The following is a 21,472-nucleotide window of genomic DNA, read 5'->3' as shown; positions in this document are numbered from 1 at the left end:
TTTATTTACAGTCAGTGATGGTAACAGATTATATAACCTATATGACATTTTCAAAATACAAAAAAGAAATAATGAGCCCACATTTCATTATAAAATATATGTAACTAGATTGTAACCACAATGATTTATTAATTTATTTATTTATTATTTTTAATCTTTAAATTCCATTGTCACCATTGTTTACAACAACTTATTTTGTTTGTTTGCTTTTCTTGAAAAGGGGGAAATTACTTTTTTTAATGTGGCTGCATTAGTTTGTATATTATTATTATTTATTTATTTATTACTTTATTACTTTATTATCATTATTATGATTAATATTATTTAAAGTGTAATATTTTCAGTGTTGAAGTATAACCCTTGCATATAAAGTATAATCCTTATTACAAACATTTCATGTTTGTGAGTACAGTACCTACATTTCAACACCTCATGTGAGCCTAATCCAACATTTTTAGCCTAATTACCAAATATTTTCTCCTTATCATTTATATGTACTTGTAGCCTACGAATAGGAACAAAGTGATGCTTTTTGTTTTATTTTACTGAGGTCTACTTTGTTGATTTACCGAAATTTTTGAGCATAAGAATGTTGAACTACTTTGCTCATAGTAAAATATGTACATACATTATTCAAATTGTCCACGTCCTCACTTTCCCCGGAAAGAGCCTCCTCCAGGTGTGGGGAGGAGAGGGAGCGTCCAGGTAAAGCGGTCTGTACCGTCACACGGATAAAGGTGTAACACACCGCGCAGCTGTAAGGAGCTTTCGCTTTTTTCTTTTACAGCTTTAATAATGATTTTGACACAAGAATCCATCCTGTCTTTGCTGGTAGCGGAGGGTGGAAGAGTGAAGAAATCCGACCTGGTTGATAAGTTCAGAGAGTCGGTGGACACCGCGGATCCCGAAGAAAGAGAACGGAATAGGGAGCTTTTCAAGACTTTTGTCAACAATGTAGCGTTTGTGAAAGAAATCGACGGCGAACGGTATGTTGTCCTGCGGAAAACCTATCAGCATTTGTTGGAAGGTCCAAAGATCCATGTGGAAAAGCCTGAAAATGAAAAGATCCCGCTGACAGGTGAGCAGCAGCGCCCACCTGCGCAGGCTGGAAGCTCTGAGGATCAGGGAGGTGTTCAATCAGCTGTTACTGAACCTGATCAGGAAGAGGCAAGTGAAAGTAGTGACCATCCCACAGAACTGCTTTCTCCCATACAGATGGCACTGCAAAGGAGTAAATTTGCAAGTGTACGACTTAAAAGGTCGCTGAATGTTGATGTCCAGCTGCAGGATAGAAAGGGAATTAACTGCTCAAATGCGCCTGTAAAGACCAAGCCATATGCCTTGCCTCTGAGGATGCCCCCCAGCGCCACTAAAGTGGAGATCCACAAACTTAAGCCTGACCCAGATGAACCCGAAGAACAACTAAAAACAGATGCTTTCAGGGACAAGAGAAACAAACTTAAGCCTGACCCAGATGAACCCGAAGAACACCCAAAAACGGATGCTTTCAGGGACAAGAGAAGGATGCCTTCGGCGGAGAGCAGCACCGGCTCACCCCAACTAAGGAGGGCAGCGAAGAGCACCAAGGCATCAGAGGAGCACAAAGACACCAGGATTCCCTCTATGTTTCCCCTGGAGCACTCAGAGCATCAGTGGCTCGTCAATTGTGCCGCCGGCCACTGGAGCCAGGCTTACGGCCTGCTGCTCAGAGACAACCAGCTGGCCGAGAAGAAGGACTTCATGTCAGGGTTCACTGCTCTGCACTGGGCAGCCAAAACTGGGAACAGCGACATGCTTGTGAAGATTATCGAAAAAGCCAGGCAAGGAGGGGTTCACGTTGACATCAATGCAAAAACACACGGGGGATACACTCCTTTGCACATTGCTGCATTGCATGACAAGCAATATATCATTGGCATACTGGTGAAGGAGTACGAAGCCAACATAAGCATCAGGGACAACTATGGCAAGAAGGCCTACCACTATCTCCACAAAGACGTTTCTGAGTCTGTGAGAGAGATGCTTTGTAAGCCCAAACCCCAGCCGGCAGAGGACAGGGCCCTGCATGAGAAAGAGGAGCTGGATTTGTTCCCGGATCTCTCCAAGGGCCTGCATTCAATAAGCCGCCTCTTTCAACCAAACGTGACAGGCCACAAAAAGAAGCACAAGCAGCGGCCGGGCCTGTACTCCCTGAACAACGACCCCATCGAAGAGGGAGAAGACAGCGGCACCGGCTTCAGGCACAGGCCCATGTCAGATGTTTTTATGTGAAAGCAAAGCTCTTCCCTGACGGAAAACACACCAATGACCTTAAAAGGATTTGGTTAATGCTCTCTTTTTTTATTTTTAGCCTACTTTCTGCAGTTATTATTGGAGATAATGATACAAAAAACATGTGGAGGGATTCTATAGAAACACAATTTAAGTGGTTAAGATCAAAGAGAAAAGATTTAAAAAACCTCGAGGTCAGCAGACGCTGTGTGTGACGTTACCTGCATGAGGTGAATGTCAGACAATGGTGGCTCCTGTGAGTCGTCTTATTACTCACACAAGTGTGGGCTTTTGTAGGTGTGGCCCCTTTAGTCTGTCTGTTTTCAATTGAACTGAGCTTTAAAGTTGTACAGAGAATTTTCTACTGAGTCATTTCAATTAAGACCAAAGCATCATCACCTGAGAGGAATCTGCGTGTTCAGCAAACTGGTAATAAGGACTAATGTATAATATCACAGCATTACAGTCACAGAAGTTAGCATGTGGAACAATTGTACAGACAAAGTGGAAAAAAGTAGTACATCACTACATAACTTCACAGACCAGCTGAAAAACAACAAACTGAATGAATATAGGAAATGTTCCTCTCGGTGATTGAGTTGTTTCATTGTGTTCTTATGAAGCCTTGTCTTCATTTTTGTTGTTTAAGGTGAGAATAACCCTCTTTTTTTGTAAAAAAGGAGTAGGTCTCAATAAGTGTTTAACTTCTAAATACACCCGTTGAGGTGTAGTATGTATATAGTATGTAAAATTTAAGATGATTTCATATTGTGTTTATATATCACACATGGAGTGTTAGGATGGTTTCCTTGTTTTTTCTTCTGTTTATGTTTTTTATATGAATACTATAGCCAGAATTAACCCCTGGAGGGTCCTAGAAAAATGCATACACTATCGGACCTAGAGCCACAAATCGACCCAAGACCCTCCAGGGAAAATAAATGTAGTGGTTTAGACCAGTTTTCCAGTTCATGCCATTAAAAAAATTAAGGTGTCTCTTTATGTAATCGAGCTTCCATGTCCGATAAGTCGTGCCATGAATTCTCTTCCACTGTGATGTCGAACGGGCTGTTTTTCTTTTAACCACAGACTTTAATCTGGTTGATCTTTTTTTGTTTTTGTCAAAGTACCCATTCTTATTCTTCTTTTGATTTCAAGCTAAAGCGTACATACTGACAGGAAGTGAATGCAGAATAAAGACATTCTGTTACTCATTTACTGAGATCAAGACTTGACTTGCTCTGTGTTTTCATTTATGAGCAAGAAATGCAGTGCAGTGATCTCACAAAGCAGGCATGCGCAAACAGGGGAAAAAAACGAGGAGGTGTTAATTTATAGGGGAATTAAACTTCCAGTAGAGAAAAATATAATTGTTTTGGAAAGAAGAGACTTAAATATTTGTGCCTCTGAGGGCAGGTTTAGAAGACTAAGCTATTCACTGCTTCACTTTAAAATAGATTAATTATTAAAGGCTGTAAAGCATTAAAAAATTCCCCCGAAGGAAGCCGACTCTGGATTTCACTGTAACATAATCAAATTTACAACAAAAAAAAAAAAGGGGGGGGGGTACAACTTGTATCATTCATTAAGGCCGCACAGGTGCTCCATAAATCATTAATGCCCCTGTATTTGCCAAGTAATTCTCCAGGCTTGGCTACATCTCCTGACTTGTCGAGACAGCTGTGATTAAGCCAGGTAAGCATCTGGCATTGAATGTGCGTGGCTGAAAGATCAGAACGAGCTTTGCATACACTTAACTCAGTGTGTGCTGAAAACTGGAGGTAAACGAGAGGCAGGAGAGACCGGTAAGAAATAGCAACATTTAGAAATAGTAGGCCAGCTCACTATCCCGCCGTTCGCCTGCCCTTGACTCGTCTCCCTCTGCTTCTTGCGTGTCTCGTTATGTCACTTTCCCAGAAGCGTACATTGTTTGTACGTCAAGATGATGTTTCATCTCAGAGCCTCTGGGCTTTATTAAGCAAATGTTCTTTTCTGTGGCTGCTGCGGGGAGGAAACCCAACACGGGTTCAGAGAGCTAGGAGAGTCAGCACATAGAGCTGATGTCAAACTGTTAATGCACATAAACATATGAGTGTTTAAGGATTAAACTGTACCATAGAGAGCAATCAGAGCAATCCATAATTAAACGTTGTCCTAGTAATGTTATACTGCTACAAGCCTAAAAGTGCACTACTGTAGCAAACCATAAAGGAAAAAAAAGCACTATCTGACAGCAAATTCATAACGGAAATCCTGTTCAAATCCTTGTTAACTTTTTACATGTTTTTAATGTAAACAAGCATTAACACAAATGTCTAATTAGCCAATCATTTGGCTGCAACTCAGTGTTTTTAGGCATGTAGACACGGTTCAAGAGGACCTGCCAAGGTTCAAACGGAGCATCAGAATGGAGTAGAAAGGTGATTTATGCGAGTGACTTTGAACAAAGCGTGGTTATGGATGTTTCAAGTATTAAAAAAAACTCCTGATCTTCTGGTATTTTAGCCACACTACCATGTTTATGGAGAATGGCAATGGAAAAAAAGAGAAAACATCCAGTGAGCAGCAGTTCTCTGGGTGAAAATATCTCACTGATGCCAGAAGTCAGAGGGGAATGGCCAGACTGCTTCAAGCTGATGAGAAGGAAACAGTAACTGAAATGACCACTCTTAAGAACCAAAGTATGCAGGGGAGCATCTCTGAAAGCACGACATGTCAAACATCAAAGCAGAAGAGCACACTGTGTGACGCTTTTTCAGATAAGAACAGGAAACTTATCTACAATGCGTGTGGGCTCACCAAAACTGGATAATAAGATCAGTGTAAACAGCATGAAAGCATGGATCCATCCTGCCTTGTATCAGCAGTTGAGGCTGCTGGTGGTAATGATGTAATGGTGCAGGAGATATTTTCTTGGCACACTTTGGGCCTCTTAGAAACTACCACATTTCTTTAAGTTAGCTTTAATAGGTTATCAATGTGTTATTAAATGGAAACAGGCCACTTTGCAGCTCTGTTTCCTGCTTATTACATAGAAACTACCAGGTATTCCCAGGTAATAATCACACTTCTTTAAGTGTGCTTTAATAGGTTATTCACCCTACCTTATATTGTAAGGTAGACTCTATAATAATATGACAGCGAAAACAATCATATGACCCCCTATGAGCAAATGGTTTGGCGACAGTGGGAAGGAAAAACGAACTTTTAACAGGAAGGAACCTCCAGCAGAACCAGGCTGAGGGAGGGGCGGCCATCAGCTGTGGCTGATGCGGGATAGTGCACCATGTCAAAAAATTCAAATAATCTCAAACTGGTTTGATGAACATGACAACGACTTGACTGTACTGGTGTCCACTCACTAGATTTCAATCCAACAGAGCACCTGTGAGGTGTGGCAGATCAGGAAATTCACATCATAGATGTGCAGCTGTTAAATCTGCAGTAAGTGTGTGATGCTATTGTGTCAACATAAACTAAAATCTGTGAGCAATGTTTCCAGCACCTTGTTGAATCTGTGCCATGGAGACCAAGGCAGCTCTAAAGGCAAATAGGGAGTCCAGCCTAGTTCTAGTAGGTGTATTGCACACAACCCACATTTCTAATGTCTGTAATTTTAGCAGTAAATTTAATAAAACAACACAATTCAGTCTGTCAGTCTGCCCCAGGGCAGCTGTGGCTACAACTGTAGCTTGCCTCCATCAGTGTGTGAATGTGAGAGTGAATGAATACTGGAATGGTACAGCGCTTTGAAGTTCTCAAAAAGCGCTATATAAATGCAATCCATCATTATTATTATTATTACAAATGACACCTGCCAACACCCCCCTTAGTCACATAAAGTGCACATTTATTTCTCTGCATTATGTAATGATTCCTAACAATGTAAGGCAGTGCACCACGGCAGTCTTGCAATATTTATTATGGCCCATAATGTTTGACTTTTTTCATTGCATTGTTGGAAATGTGTAAATCCTGGTAAAATCATAGTTATGTAACATTATGCTGAGAGCTGTCTATAAGGTGCTCTGTAGATCGAACCACCTCTCAGCAGTCCAGTAATACTGACCTCAATGCTAAAACATATAAATGAATGAACACCTCTGTGACGGTGTCAACGTAATGTATTTATAGATATCATTAAAGCATTTATGGCGGACCAGGTGTACCTAATAAAGTGGATACTGAGTATATTGAGAAAGGCCTGGCATTCATATTGTACACTGTTCAGCAGGAATATATAGTGGCAATAAATCATAGCCATATACCATTTTACCGCAGCCTAGTTAGACTGAGACCAAGCCTTTGTTAGTTTTCATAACCGAGGTGAGTAATGACTGCCAGAAGGTGGAGGCCAACACAAGGTGTGCTGACATTCCTAAGGGCAGAGGGTTCAGAGTTCAGGTTGAAAAGTAAGCTTTAAAACCACTAATCTGAGCTCCTGGCAGAGACATCACTGAGTCACCCACTTTGATAAAGAATCCTCCTCACCTCCTGCAGGCACTGTGTCTTCTGGTCATTTTAACACAGTTATATGGTTACATAAAGGGGGGGTTGTGGAATATATGCTTGAGTTTTCTGTTTCCCCACATTGCCGTGGATACAGTCGGTGATTATCAGCAGCAAAGCTCTTCATTATCTGGCGCTGTGACAGAACTGCTGCTGCAGCTGTGCTTCGCCATGCTATATCCTCCCGTTTGCTGTCTGGAGTATATCTTTATACTGTCTCTGTAATGATGCTAAACCAAATTGCCATGCAATCAGTGTCTTGGAAACAAGATCTCGCTTGTTTAGGATGCTCAGAGTTGAGTTGTATGACACCGCTGCTTCTCTGGGAATCTGTTTTGTTTTGTTTTTGTTGGTTTGCAAAGTACTCCAAGTGCTGCGTGGCGTCTCTTCTCGTCCACCTGGGGATTTCTCTGCCACTTTCCAAAACAAAACCAACCATTTCTTTGCTCATTTCATTTTGTGTCTCTTAATAAGCATGTGCTGACATCCTCGAAGGCATCCCACTGACTAAACAAATGGGAGCAGCGAGGCCTGAAAGACACGAGAGGCGGACGACAGCATCAGTTAGTGTTACTTTGAGACCACACAGTCTTTTTTCCATCAGTTAAATAGGATAATATTTCTGTTAATCTTCCTATTGATTTTGGTCCAGACTTTCATGTCATTTGGTATACCTTATATCTGTTTGTTAACACGATTATATAATCAAAGTGAGATACACGACACAACCTCAGTGCATTTAGATATGATCAAGCAGACCAGCTGAAGTTCAAACTGAGCATCAGAATGACGAAGAAAGGTGATATAAGTGATTTAGGTGATTTAACAGAAAATACTAGGTGAAAATATCTTGTTGATGCCATAGTTTAGAGAATGGCCTTCGAGCTGATAGGAAGGCAGTTATGGAGAAGAGCATCTCTGAATGCACAGTATGTCCAGCCTTGAAGCAACTGCATTATAGCAGAAGAAGGTCACACCAGTTGCCACTGTTATCAGCTAAAAACAAACACTGAGGCTTCAAATCCCAGCCTCACTGGAAAAATGCCACGTGGTCCGATGAGCATCAATTTCATTCAGATAGTGTAATCAGAAGTTGGTGTAAAGGCCATAAAAGCATGAATAAATCCTGCTTTGTATCAAAGGTTCAGGCTGCTAGTGGTGGTTTAAAGGTGTGGGGGATATTTTTGGCACAGTATTATAGCTGACCATGCTGAAATTATTCCACAAAGAATTAAAGCAGTTCTGAAAGGCAACAGGGGGCCAACCTGCTACTAACAACAAATAAAGTGTCGAGTGTAGTCCACATTAATAAAAAAATGTATTTTAAAAAATATTTAGTTTACATGCATAGATGATGTATGTATTATCTCCACAATGTCATTTTTTAATTTAAAAAAATGCAGATTAAGAACAAAACAGGCTCACAGGAAGTTCTCTGCTAGGAAAATTTGGACTTTCAGAAACAATGTGTTGATCTGCCTGTAGAGGGCAGAGGCGAGCTCTGATTTGAAAGCCCAAACAGGATCTCCCATTTGTGAAATAATGAGATAAAATGTTATGTCTGTACTGGTCTCCCACAGTGAATCCTGCAATGGTAGCACCAACCTTAAATCCTAGACAAATATGCCATTATTTGCTTTGAGGGGAAAAAAAACAAAGGAGGAATGAGTGTGAGCTTAATTTATTCACAATATTACAAACATGATGGAATTTGGAACTCCAAACAGGCACAAAACAACAACTCTTGACAGAAAACAGGTGTGAGACATGCCAGAAGAGGTGGGTTTACAAATGTCTGCTGCTGGCAGTCGGGACTCACTGAAATGTCTTTGCTTCTCTTGGCTTTAACACAAATTCTCCATGTATCAGTGTCACAAATCTGCAGTTTTTGGATCAAACCCGCCTTTTCCTTCAGCTAAACACAGCTGTGATTGAAAGAGAGAAACAAGCAGTGACTCAGGAAACCGCGCACACGTACAGTAGCAAAAACCAACATTTATCCGCGTGCAGCCAAGGGTCTTCTGTTTCTCCAAAAATGCCGGTCTTTTGGATTCTTTAGGAATTCCAGCAGGCTGAACGGAACGGCATTCAGCCTCTCTAACACTCCAGCCTTGCGTCAGCACAAAGGCCAAAACAAGCATACGTTTGTTTAGCAAACTGAAGCGGTCAGAGTCATAAATCTCCAGAGAAATGTTTCAGGGGTGGTGGCCAAGGTGGAAAAACTGTTTACCACAAAAACATGGAAATATTTATCCAAGGTAAAAGGGCACGTAGTTACTAAGAAAAACTGATTTATTGTTAATCACAATTTATTTACTTTTTTAAATTTTTGAGACTGCCACTGCGTCTTTGTGGTCGTTATTCCATAAATATAACATACATAACCCACAAGCAATACAGTGTGGATATAGATATATATATATATATATATATATATATATATATATCCACACTGTATTGCTTATATATATATATATATATATATATATATATATATATATATATATATATATATATATATATATATATATATATATGGTGGTCCCCGTGGTAATCGGAGCACTAGGTGCGGTGACTCCCAAGCTAGGCGAGTGGCTCCAGCAGATCCCGGGAATAACATCGGAGATCTCTGTCCAGAAGAGCGCAGTCCTGGGAACAGCTAAGATACTGCGCAGGACCCTCAAGCTCCCAGGCCTCTGGTAGAGGACCCGAGCTTGAAGGATAAACCGCCCGCAGGGGCGTGCTGGGTGTTTTTATATATATATATATATATATATATATATATATATATATATATATATATATATATATATATATTAGCCAGCAGGTGTAGATTCCTGAGAGACGATGACATTTCAATCACCTTCACAGGAGTTTTGCTGAAAGTTAACATGGCAAATACCAAAAGGAGTTCTGTCTTTCTGTTCAACCACACACACACACACCACAAGCACGCGCGCACACAGTGACGAACAGCAACATTAAACAGCTCTCAAAAGTGTTGGACTGAAGGTTCTGTGAGAACAGAAATGTATAAAACTATGAAAACTAGCTGACAGATTTTAATGGGGAAACAGTGGTGCAGTTAAAGGTGAGTGGATGTGCGGGTAAAGTGTGTTTGTACTTTCAGAAACAGCCTTTAACTTAAGAGAAGTGTGTAAAATGAAACAAGCATCACGTGTTTCTAGAGGGGGCTACTCTGTGGAGGTAGAGAACAGGAAACCAGTCTAAGACGCCTGAATTGAAGATTGCGAATTTTTCTCATTAAAAAACTTAAAACAAAAGGCATTTCAAGTATCAAGAATCGGCTATGCGACAAAAGGATATTGGGGAACAAAGTACTCAGTGATATAATTGTTGCTTATGTGTAATCTGCTTTTATGAGGCTTAGCACCTCCGTATGAAGAACTATTCCAGTATAAATCATCAAGGCTTTAATGAAATTAACTGGAAAAAAATTTGTACACAATTTTTCATGCTGATTGATGCGCTCGTGTACCTTTTAAAAAAGATCACCTCAACATTCCTATTTAAAACGAACCTGAAACAGGAAGAAATATTGTTTAAATGGATGGAGTAAGGCTTCCACTTGAAATGATCTTGAATCTGATTTGAAGAAATGTGCATTTAGGTTTTTTTTTTTACAAAGTGCTTTTTTCCATTCACCTATTTTTTTTTTTGGTTTTTAGTGCCTTCATTTGAAACACATTTAAAAATAAGAACATTAAAAAAAGATTAAATCTTCTACATCTATTGTACATTTTTACTGATATGATACAGTACATCGCTCTCTTTCAGACTGCTTTCTTTCACTGGCGTCCTCCCGCTGCTCAAATACAATCTTAAAGCTTATAGTAGGTTTCCACAGGTGCAGATACAGGGCTGAAGCACTAATGAAAAGTGAAGGGAGGGTTTCTGCATTGCTAAAAAAGTGTCCCCACAGCAGCTCTAATGGAAAATGTTCCACAGCTTCAGCTATCATCAAGGCACACAGAAAACCCCCCAAACAAAAACAGTTCACTCCTGTTCGAAGTAAAAGATGTACCGTAGTGGGACAAGCCTGGAAACAGTGGTGGGCGGAGTCAGTGAGCATTTATGAGTCTCAGCAGATGACAGGAAGGTAAGCAACTTCAGTCATTACTGCTCACCTCATGCACTGCCTATATAAACAAATAGAAGAGGGGTATCGTGGGTCTTGGTGTAACTCTGCTAAACTCTTTTCAATGACCAAAACAGTCATGACAGAGTGCAAAGGGTTGCAGAGACCAGCTGGACCTCTACAAAGCCAACATGTCTCTACATGTCTCATTTTGAAGAAGCCATCCTCATTTTAGGTAAGCGAAGCAAATCCAAAATTTCCCCCTCACAGATCCAGGCTGCCGGTAAGGGCCTCCAGCTGCTCCTCTCCCAGCCTCTGCTTCTCCTCCAGGTCCTTTTGCCGGATGAGCAGCGACGCCTTGGTCTGGACGAAGCGCCGGTAGTCCTGTAGCTGTTCGGCGGACAGCTGGCGTGACAGGAAGGTGGAGACGAGGTTTTCTCTGCGATCCAAGTTATCCTTCAGATCTTTGGCATCCTCCCTCTGTTTGCATAGCAGACGATGGCGACTGTCCAGAGATTGCTGCATGGAAACGCAAAGAGAAAAAATGATCAATTCTAAGTGACAGAGTTATAAGGCTACATTTCCTCTCTATTAGACACATGTTGATAACCAAAATAAATCCCTAAAACAATCATGTGACATTTTGTCTCATATTTTGGGGTGTTTTTATAAGTGACAGGAAATAAAGAGGAGTGAAAGTTGCACGATTATGTTTCAAACAGCTACAGGACAGAGGGTGCAGTGTTTCCTTGTGTCAACAGAGGGCAGGGTAGTTACAAATGTCATCGAAACTGGGTTGGAGTTTCGATGAGTCAGTGTAAATACCAGTGTTGCTGATAACAGCGAGAAAACAAATGAGCCCTCTAACAAGCCCTCAGTATGCAGCACGCTCAGCGCTGCTATTACAGAGCACAGGGCTAACAAAGGGTCTTTTCAGGGGAAAATCTGGAGGTCTAATGCATCCATGCAAACATACAAAAAATTATGCTGGAAACACTGAAACAGGTTATTCAGAAAGCGCAAGAAAGCACAGCCAGAACTCGTGTTACGCCTGTGACGTGGCCACTGGATTAATGATTAATTAAGAGAGCGCGGAAATTATTTAGGAGAAGAAATTAGCAACATGAAAACTCTTTTAAGTGAAGCCCCTATCGATTAATCAAATTAATCTTCAAACATTTGATAAGCTGAAAAGTGTCAATTAAGCCCAGATAAACCCAGCAGCATTTTTTAAATTCCACAAAGTGAGAAACCTTGACTCCATTACAGCTGCCCTTCAACTTTCCCCCAAGTGGCGTGTTTGCTGTTCTAAAGTAAACAGAATAAGAGTATAGCTGAGGGCATGGGAGCAGCTGCACACTTCTAACACTTGCTCTCCGTGGTCTTTTTGCCAGGAGCTCCTAATGAGCCACAGTGTATATTGAGATCCTTAAGCTTAGTGACGTAGCATTTCTCCCAGGAGCACTCGCTGACAGTATGCTTTTACTCACATGATTTAGTGTTTATGTGTAAACAGCATCAGCGTGTGAATGGCATCAAAATACATTGAGCACATGCTGGTGTATTTGAGAGAGTTCATTAAAAAATTATTATCAGATCATTTGATCTAAAATGCTTTTAATTTTTATTAAATTATATGTGTTATGTAATGTGACTGACTGTTATGTGTTCATGAAAATCCAAATCTGAGTCAAAACAAAGGCAAGAAGGATTGAGTGATTGTGGGTTTTCTTTGCAGAAACTTGGAGAATTTTGGAGAGTTTTCAAAACAATCCCTGGTAAACAATTATGTAACGCTAATTAAAAATACTAAATTAATTATTCAGCGTTATTTTCACAATAGTTGGCATGCAGAATCAGTCAGTCAGAGTCAATGTTTCTGGTTCCCCACCTTCTCCTCAGCATCAGTGTTCTCATCCACGGTGCTCAGGGCGTTCTGTACCCTGGCCAGCCGAGCAGACAGGCACAGCAGCAGACTGACCACCCGCTCCAGGTCACCTATGAACAGGTTGTACCTCTCCAGTTCCACAGGGAGACAACGCTCACGGACCAGCACCTGTAGCGCTTCCCCGCGGGCTGTGTTCTCCTGAACCTCTACCTGGAGGGCTCCACGCGTCTCTTCATACGAGCGCAGACGGTCCTCGATGTACGAAGCCAACAAACGCTGAAAGGAACAAAGAGAAGAGTTTGAGACGCTTTAGATAAATGAGATGTGGTGAAAAAAGGATGGATATAAACCAGTTAAAAATATGTTTTTTTACATTTGCTGCCGTGGAACCATACCACTGTACTAGCAGTGAGTGTGCATGGCAGCAAGAAACAGGGGGGAGTTACTTGCTAAGCCAAACATTAGACAAGAGGGAGACACTGATAAGAGGCAGACGGCATATCATGTGATAAGAGACAGAACTATTGCTGCTTGAATAGTCCACTTAAGGCCAAATAGCTTACAGATGGTATCAATATGAAATCACCAGAGGCTCTGGTTTAAAAATTAAAACTGAATGAGGCCACAGTTCAAACTGTTCACATAAAAGCAGTGCTCATTCTGTCTGGCTTTCACTCATTTAACAAAGCAGTGATTTGAGACATACAGAGTATTTTTACCCATAAAGCAGACAGACCTTTGGTCTCATAGGGATGTCTTGAATGTTTTTCAACTAATGAATTATTTCTTCTTACTTGTCGTGAGGAATTTTAATGTTGAAAAAACGATTAAGCTATACTTGCTCTGTAATGCACGCTGAACTAAACTACTCACTATTTGCATAAAATGATGATTACCTTCTTCTCTGTGATGTCAGTTTTGCTTTGCAGGTCTGCTGATTTCTCACTGTCGGGAGCAGGGGGACAGGGAGAGGCTTCCGACCCTTCCACTGTTTCAGCACTGCAATGAAATTTGGTTATGTTAAAACAACTTGATTCCTGCTGTCACAATATAGACATGCTCAAATGACATGTTTGTTTCAGGCAGGCCACATTTTAACAGCAACACAGAGTTAACTGAGCAAAGTCCAAATGTTTTCTGCATATTTAAATACTCTGAAATGCATCTGCACATTCTCTTTGTATCTGAAGTGTGCTTACATTAGCAGAAATAGAAGTGCAGGCACAGCAGTAAGCAAATATACAGGTGTGTCCGTGCATGAGATGTTACACAAGATAACAGAAGCACCAGTGGAGCTCAGTTCGTTAGCCAGTTTAAACTAGTGTCAAATTTCATGGAAACCCATCAAACTAGAAATCCTAATTACCTGAGTGCTGCACACCATTGGAAACTCTAGCTTGGCTGTTATTATCCATTCTTTACGTTAACTACTTCTTCAGGAGTGAAGAAGACCTCCAGCACAATTTCTATTTTCCACGAGTGTAAACTGAAAAATAGTCATTCCATCTGCTTTGTTTACCACTGCTGAGTTTACCTGAAGTGTTTTCTTCTGGCACATGAACATTTACCTTTCTGCTGCTCCATTCTGCTCTTGTTTCTTCTTGTAGTGCTCCTCCATGAGCAGTGTGTCCTCCGACAGCAGCTGCTCCATCAGCATGAGTGCTGTCTTACGATTGGTCAGTGGGTAGAGCACTCTAGCTAACGTCTGGTCGGCTCCGACAACTGCTTCTACAAGCTCCTCCCACTTAGGTCTCTCAGCAGGTGTCTCCTGGCCCTCCGTCTCTCCCTCTGGTGTTCCCCTTTCCTCCATCTCCTGGTTTTCTCCCACATTCTCATCTTCCATTACCAGATCTTTCTCCTCATCCACCTGATGACTGATGTCTTCGTCGGAGACCGACGTGCAGGGAGACACAGAGGTTTCACTCATCTGCTTTAGAGGGACTGCACTAGTGGAGTCAAAAACACTGTCAGTCAGAGGTGTAGTCTTGACTTCCTCTTTGACCTCTTCTTCTGGTGACAGAATCCAGAGCAAAGGATCTGTGGTGACGCCACAGCTCAGAGACACCTCATGGTTTGAATCAGGTGGCTGGCCATTACTGCTTGGTTCATTCACCGACTGCTCCCTCTCTGATTCAGTCACAGAAGATGTGCTGCCTCTGCTGGAAGTCAAAAAAAATCATGATAAAGATTTACACCTGATGAAATTTGCAAAATCTTTTTTTGATGTAATGTTTCCTGTTACTGATTAATTCAAATGAGGAAGAAACTGGTATGGCACATTTTAACATGGGGTCTAATCTTACCTGGATCTGTTTTCAAAAGGAAGCTTTGTCTGAGTGGGGGTGGACACAGTGGATTTAATCTCCCTCTCAGTGATCTCTTCACCTCCAGTGGACGGTGGGTTTGAGGAAGTCTCACTAGGCGATCTGCTAGACCTGCATTCATCTGTGACAGGGCCATGAGATCCAGGACTCACAGGATGAACCTTGGCCTGAGAAGGGGAAGAGGAGGAGATAGGGGAGATTGATCCACTTGAGTTCCTTGATCTGACTGTAGCATCCTCCTTTGAGTTGTCCTTCAACAGGGCTTTCCTCTGGGTTTGGTTTTGTGACTGTCCCTGAGTGTGCTTCTGACCAACAATCTCTGGCTCTTTTCCTGTTTTCTCCGAAACACTTAGTTTCTTCCTCCTTCTTTCCTGCCCCTGGGCTTCTCTTTCATCAGAAAAGTCTGGTCGTCCCATCTCACTCGAATACCTCCGCAGATGATCCAGCTGTTCAGAACTTTTACTCAGGGCTGACACCTTTGTCACCTGGGATACCCCAAGCTCTTCCATGGATTTTCCCCTCTGTGACGGTACACGGACCTGGTGATGGTCCACAGGAGCTGACTTTCTCGAGGATTCCTTAATGGCAATCTTCTCAGAACTAAAATAAGAACAGAATCAGACATAAAGATTCATGGCAACTGTAAGTTACTTTGGAGCAGAAACCCTTGCAATGACGTGTACCCCGCAGGGGCCAACACAAAGAGAGAAGAGCAACCATTCACACCTAAAGTAATTTTGAATCACCAATTAACCTAACCCTACCAGCTGCAGTACCCAAAGAGAACCCACGCAGACATGGGGATGTCTGATTCGAACCTCTCGCAAAAGTCCTAGCCACTGTGCCACTATTTTACCTGAACATGAATCATTTCTAGAAAATAAAAATATCAATGTTCAAAACAGGAGACTCAAAGTCGAAATCAACATAATTTCAAGAAGTAGGCTAACTCATTGAAACTGGTTCAGTCCATTACTCTTCTTTTACGGTCCATGTGTAAATCTTTTGAAAGGAATGTCGGTTTGCTGGAGGAAGTTGGTGTTGACTTTCCAGCACCACAATGAAACAAGTTGAACTTTATAGTCTGTACCACAGTGCACACATCACTGACCTAATACTTCTCTGACCTAAAACCCAATAAAAGTGTCCCAAATTATCTGCAGCACTGGTACATACCTGCTGGTCTCCATAGTATTAGCTGGTAGTAGATCCTCCTCATATTCATTTGCCTGCAGACCCAAAAAAAGAACAAAAACACTGAATTTAATTTGTACTGGTGTCAGAAATTACTACACTGCCAAGTGAACATGACCTGAAATATTTCGCTTTTATTTTAATTTTGTATTATTTACGTTGCTGCTTTTTAAATGCAATACAGACTCTAAATTAATTAACTATATCTGTGAAAGGAAATCTACAGGTGACTTTAGTAAGGAATGTCATATTAAGGATACATCTAAGGGCTTTTTAATGATATTGCCACTAATTTGGCCTACTTTACCTCAAGTGTGTGCGGTGTGGATGTGGAACGGTTCCTAAGGAAACTGGGTGGTTCTGGCTGGTCCAAGAGACTCTCCGCTGATGCAGACTTTCCCTGAGAAGGACCTTGGCTCTCTCTCCATCTGGACTGATTTTGCTGGCCACTATATTGGCCTGAACAGGACTGTGCTGAGAAGAACTGTGCATACCTGTTTTGTGAAAATTAAACAGAATACTTTAAATGCTTGATTTATCCACACTACACACTACAAAGGCAGAACCAAAAGAAGCTTCTCAGCTGTACCTGATCGAGCTGGTGGAGGAATCGAGGATTCGGCCTGCAGAGTGGGGTCTGTTAAGCTTCTTCTTTGTATTTTTAGCTTCATAATTCCCCCATAGAGACCTGGGACCTGGCCAGTCAAATGGTTTCTCCCCAAGAGAGTGCCTCTGTCTGGGTGGAGGTGGTATCTGAGACGTTGGTTGCTGGGGTTCGGTCGCTTTATGGCCCGTCTTACGCTCCATGTAATCCACCAGAGCCTGATGTCGCAGATGTTTTAGGTTTGTCTTCGAGGTGCTCGAGGTTGAAAGAGCTCGACCTCTTGTCTCAAACATCTTCCTCCGTGCTTCAACCAATCCCTGCTCTTCTTGCGGCACCTGCTCCTCTCCCTCATTTTGATCCAAAAACAGGTCGTCGCTTTCATTGCCAAATGAACGGCAGGCTGAGTGGTGTGGGCCACCGCCGAGGTGGTTGAGTTTCTCTGGCTCCGAGTAAGACATCTTCTTCTGCTCAGGAGTCAGTCTCTTTCTGCTTCCAATTCGTGCCACCTGTGGCTGGGCAACATTTGTTGGCCTCCCACTTTCATTTTCATGCTTTTTGCCAATCTCCATGTGATCGCTGATGTCTTCTTCTTTTATGCTCCCCTTCTCCATCCCTTCTGAAGTGACAGAAGGAGTAAGCGTGTCGCTAGAAGTCTCTGAGTCCTGTGATGAAGAGAAACGATGAATCACTCCAGGTCTCAGCTCTGGCTTTTCCCTGATCCGGTGTGGCCACGACAGCTGCAGGTCCCTCCTTTTAAATGACGTCTCCCTCAGAACTTTTGACTGAGCATCCTTCAGCTTCTCTTTGTAGTACTTTTTAAATGAGTCATCCAAGGTGTTACAGGCAACTGAAATATCATCACCTCTATTATTCTTGCTAATGTCACCCTGTGGAGGTGTCTCACTGTCATTTACTGGCACATCACCTTGGCCTGTTTTGTTTAAGACTGTTTCCTTGCCTTTTACACTGATCCCAGGCTCATTCTTGGGCTGTAATGCTGCTCTGCTGGCACCAGTGAGGTGGTACAGAAGCGGGGTTGTTTCCTTGTTTATCCTCTCACTTGCAACATCCCCTAAGGGCTGCCATTTCCCTCTCTTTGCATGATCGTCTCTCTTGTGGTGGTTGGACTGCTCATTGCTAATCAGTGATGTATCCTCCATTGTTGGTGAGGCTGATTGTGAGCAGCTTCTTTCGGGACCACAATAAAATATAGGGTTGCTGGCAGTGTGGCGGCCAATTTCTCGATTCTGCACTGTGTCGATTTCTTCTAAGGCATCGAAGCTTCGTGAGGACTGCGTCAGCTTAAAGGACGGTTTAAGTTGCTCCCGACTCTCAGAGATCATATCTTTTCCTGGGGTAACAGAAGTGAAAACATCATTTTCATCTAGAATTGTACCACTGAAAGAGCGAGAAGTCTCTTGGAGAGGTCTAAACAAATTGTCCATTGTGCTGTGGCATCTTTCTCTTAGCTTGTGCGTCTCCAACACAGTAGAGACTTCACTTCCAGCCTCAGAACCACAAACAGAAAGAGAGTGTGTCTTCAAACCAGACTCAGACAGCTTACACACTCCAGTGACAAAGTAGTATTGACCCTTGTGCTGAATGCTGCTGCCGCTGATAAGACTCTGATCATTACTCCCCCAGGGGTTGGCAGCTCGGGCTGGCTCTGAACCAAGCCAGTCGTAAGCAGAATGTGCCCTTTTGCGCTGACTTTCAAGATGGCGCTTACTAGCTTTGCTATAATGGTCTCCATTACATCCACCAGTGCTCGGGGGCTTTTTGGCTGGCAGGTGGTCAGGCTGACTTGTGCCTCGAGGAATAGATCGGCTTAGATTGTTTGCTGACTTCTGCTGCTCAGAGGCAGCTTTGTTCTCTTTGATGGATAGGTATTCTGGGTTCAGAGGCAGCCTGGTCTGATCATTAGGCTGGAAGTGGGGTCGGTAGTTTGGTGGCACCTGTGCCTGTGGCTGCTGCTGTTGAGAGCCTCTCCAAACTGGGTATACTGGGTCAGAAGTGAAGTCCGAGTTGCTTGTATCAGCATTAGCTGTCTCAGGTTTTGTGGCATTTAGATCATGGTGCTGCCGAACTTGGGGTCTGGCCTTCTGATAAGGCTGCTGGAGCTGAAATTCAGCATTATTATGATGGATGTTTTCAAAGTTTTTAGTAGCTATAAAACTATCCAGGCGTGCTGGAACTGGAGGAGGACGGACAGGAGGGACAGCACTTTGGGCTGAATTCCCCAAATGCATCTCTCTTTTTGAGAGTGCTTTGTTGTTGGTATGGACACTGTTACTGCCATTGTAGTTAAGGTGGTTTACATTAGTGTTAGTTTTGTTGCGGTACTCCTGGGTGATAGATTCAACTGAGCGATAGAGCTGGTCCATGGTCTTTGAGTCAGACTGCAGAACCTGGGTCGGATGGTAAATGGACTTTATATACTTAAGATCAGCATAGTGGCTGAAGGAGTTTGGCTGAAGGTCCTCTGGAAGAAAGGGAGATGGATAGTCTGGGGCAGTGGAACCACCAGAGAAGGAGCTATAGGCAGAGTCTCCTTTGCCGTGTTGGTGGTGTGCAAGTTGGTCGACGATGCTACTGCTGGACTTGGCTGGGGAAAGCCGGCTGACAGGCATGCTCAGAGGATGCAGATCCACGTTGCTCATTCTCTCAAAGTGGAAGTTGTAGGAATCCATGGAGGACTGGGGCGAATGGCAGGAAGGGAAGGGCAGAATCTGTAGATATGGTGTACGTGTATGAGCGCTGATGCATGTGTCTTCCTTGTGGTTGAAACTGGGAAAATTACCACAAACACATCTGCACCAGGTTGTCCGTCACGTTGGTTACTATTTAGGTCATTTTCCTGCCTTCTTTTTCTGCAGTCAGAGCCCCATGAAACAGTCTGCTCCTGGGGAAGAAAACACAAACACAGCACAGGCCTGAAAACTCAACTTAGGCTTAATTTTTCAGGACAAACATGGTACAAATGACTTTGTTCATGTTGTTCACATTAGGCTTACAGGCAAATAACATTAATATTTTTTTCTTATTAATGCATGTGAGATAGTATTTTGTAATCAAAAGCAAAATAAAACAGTATCAATCAAATAGGTTTAGATAGTTAAAGTACAGTCCCTTTAACACAATTACACCTTTGTCTGCCTCAACATGTACTCAAAATTAATACTATTATGTGAGCAAGACAAGTTTCATGCCATTTTTTTTGTTTTAGGGTTCTTACAGTTCACGCCAGCTTGGTTTTGTGGGTCAGTGCAGTTAACCACCTGTTGAAGGGGTCTGCCGTTTTGCATCAATAAGACCTCTAATTAAGTTCCCTGAGACTAGCAGAGCACGTTGCAGCACACTCGTGAAAAAATGTCAGGAATTTCATATAGAAGAACAGAAGCACCTGAGGATTAGTCATGTGACAGGTGTATAATGCATTGTTATACACAAGTGGCTCATAAAAACATTTGTTTTCCTCTTATTCACTGCACACCGCAGTATTTGATCTATGTATTTGTTTTGTCAAATGACTGTCTAAAATATGATATGTTAAGAGCAACATAATAATCAATGATCAATGCACTATTTAATTATAAAAAAGATCACTATCCTCTCCTTCAATGTAAATCTAAATGTTTCAGAAGCAATATCTGCAAATATGTAAAATTTTCAGATTTTATCAAGTTCACCACCTGACCCCGTGACTGGAAGATGCTTTGCACCGCTAGTGTCACACCATTTCAAATGACACTTTTTATCTGCAACATTATGGAAACCTTATGGAACATTATGGAACATTATGGAAACCTTTAGAGTGGAGCAATTGCTCCACTCTAAAGGTAACTGTTCTGACATGTATATACAATATACTATTTAATGTTGAGGCCACGTGCCTATGTGAGTGATGTGCTGCTAACAAACAGATTCTGCCAGTTTCCTGTTTGATCAGGAACTGAATAGAAACAATCAAATTTAGATTTTATATACTTATTTACTGCATTTTAAGTTCTGCAGTGGATATTTGTTCATATAGTCACTGCAGTTCATTCTCATAGAAAAACCAGCTCTCGCAAGTGACTGCGGCGTTTGAGCGTTACAGTCGACTCTCCCATGACCTGCATGCATTTCTTTCACTATGTCATCAAAGTTTATAGTCACACACCTGTCATGCATACACAAAAGCAAATGCTACTAATATAACAGAGTCAAGCCAACCAGCCCAGTTTTAGGGCTCACCAGCGACCAGATTTTGCTTAACTGATTTTGTTTCCTGTGTAATCGGGAATTATTTCATTCACAAACCACAATGATGACTTGAAATTCCTTACAGTCGCTTTCAAAATTTATTTTTTTCCCAGTGTTTCCAGGTTTTTTGCCTGGTATTAAAAAAACTGCATTACAGATAATCCGAGGTGGCCGTTTTGCATATACACAAAACCCACCTCCCAGGAGCCATTCACAGCTAAACTACAGTATTAAGGGGGGTATCCCATGTGTTTATGAAGGGCCTTCTGATCTGTAGTGTGTTACTCTGCGTGTGCCTTTGTGTGTGTGTGTGTTTTCTAGCCATCCTATTTCCACTG

General features: G+C 42.1%; 2 protein-coding genes across 5 annotated transcripts in view; one reads left to right on the top strand and one right to left on the bottom strand.

Annotated features, from left to right (window-relative positions):
• Nucleotides 1-684: 684 nt before the first annotated feature.
• Nucleotides 685-3,493, top strand: sowahaa (sosondowah ankyrin repeat domain family member Aa). Its single transcript, XM_085470715.1, has one exon. The coding sequence runs from the start codon at nucleotides 796-798 to the stop codon at nucleotides 2,269-2,271; it is 1,476 nt and encodes a 491-aa protein (XP_085326841.1). The 5' UTR covers nucleotides 685-795; the 3' UTR covers nucleotides 2,272-3,493.
• A 6,071-nt stretch (nucleotides 3,494-9,564) lies between these two features.
• The window catches only part of shroom1 (shroom family member 1), a 29,757-nt gene continuing 17,849 nt past the window's right edge, over nucleotides 9,565-21,472 (bottom strand). For all 4 annotated transcript variants that reach the window (XM_085470711.1, XM_085470713.1, XM_085470712.1 and 1 more), the window contains 8 exons: nucleotides 16,875-19,791; nucleotides 16,593-16,779; nucleotides 16,268-16,320; nucleotides 15,071-15,691; nucleotides 14,336-14,926; nucleotides 13,664-13,766; nucleotides 12,771-13,043; nucleotides 9,565-11,398 (listed from right to left, as the gene is read on the bottom strand). In XM_085470711.1, coding sequence (XP_085326837.1) covers nucleotides 11,144-11,398; nucleotides 12,771-13,043; nucleotides 13,664-13,766; nucleotides 14,336-14,926; nucleotides 15,071-15,691; nucleotides 16,268-16,320; nucleotides 16,593-16,779; nucleotides 16,875-19,579 — 4,788 coding nt within the window. In that variant the 5' untranslated portion in view covers nucleotides 19,580-19,791 and the 3' untranslated portion in view covers nucleotides 9,565-11,143. The remainder of the gene's footprint in view (nucleotides 11,399-12,770; nucleotides 13,044-13,663; nucleotides 13,767-14,335; nucleotides 14,927-15,070; nucleotides 15,692-16,267; nucleotides 16,321-16,592; nucleotides 16,780-16,874; nucleotides 19,792-21,472) is intronic.

The sequence above is a fragment of the Copadichromis virginalis genome, linkage group LG10, assembly GCF_057382275.1.
Source record: "Copadichromis virginalis isolate Kocher_CV1m ecotype Utaka linkage group LG10, C_Virginalis_male_GT1.1, whole genome shotgun sequence".
In the NCBI taxonomy this organism is placed as follows: domain Eukaryota; kingdom Metazoa; phylum Chordata; class Actinopteri; order Cichliformes; family Cichlidae; genus Copadichromis; species Copadichromis virginalis.
The sequence above is the reverse complement of the archived record's forward strand: the minus strand, read 5'-3'. Positions and strand labels throughout refer to the sequence as shown.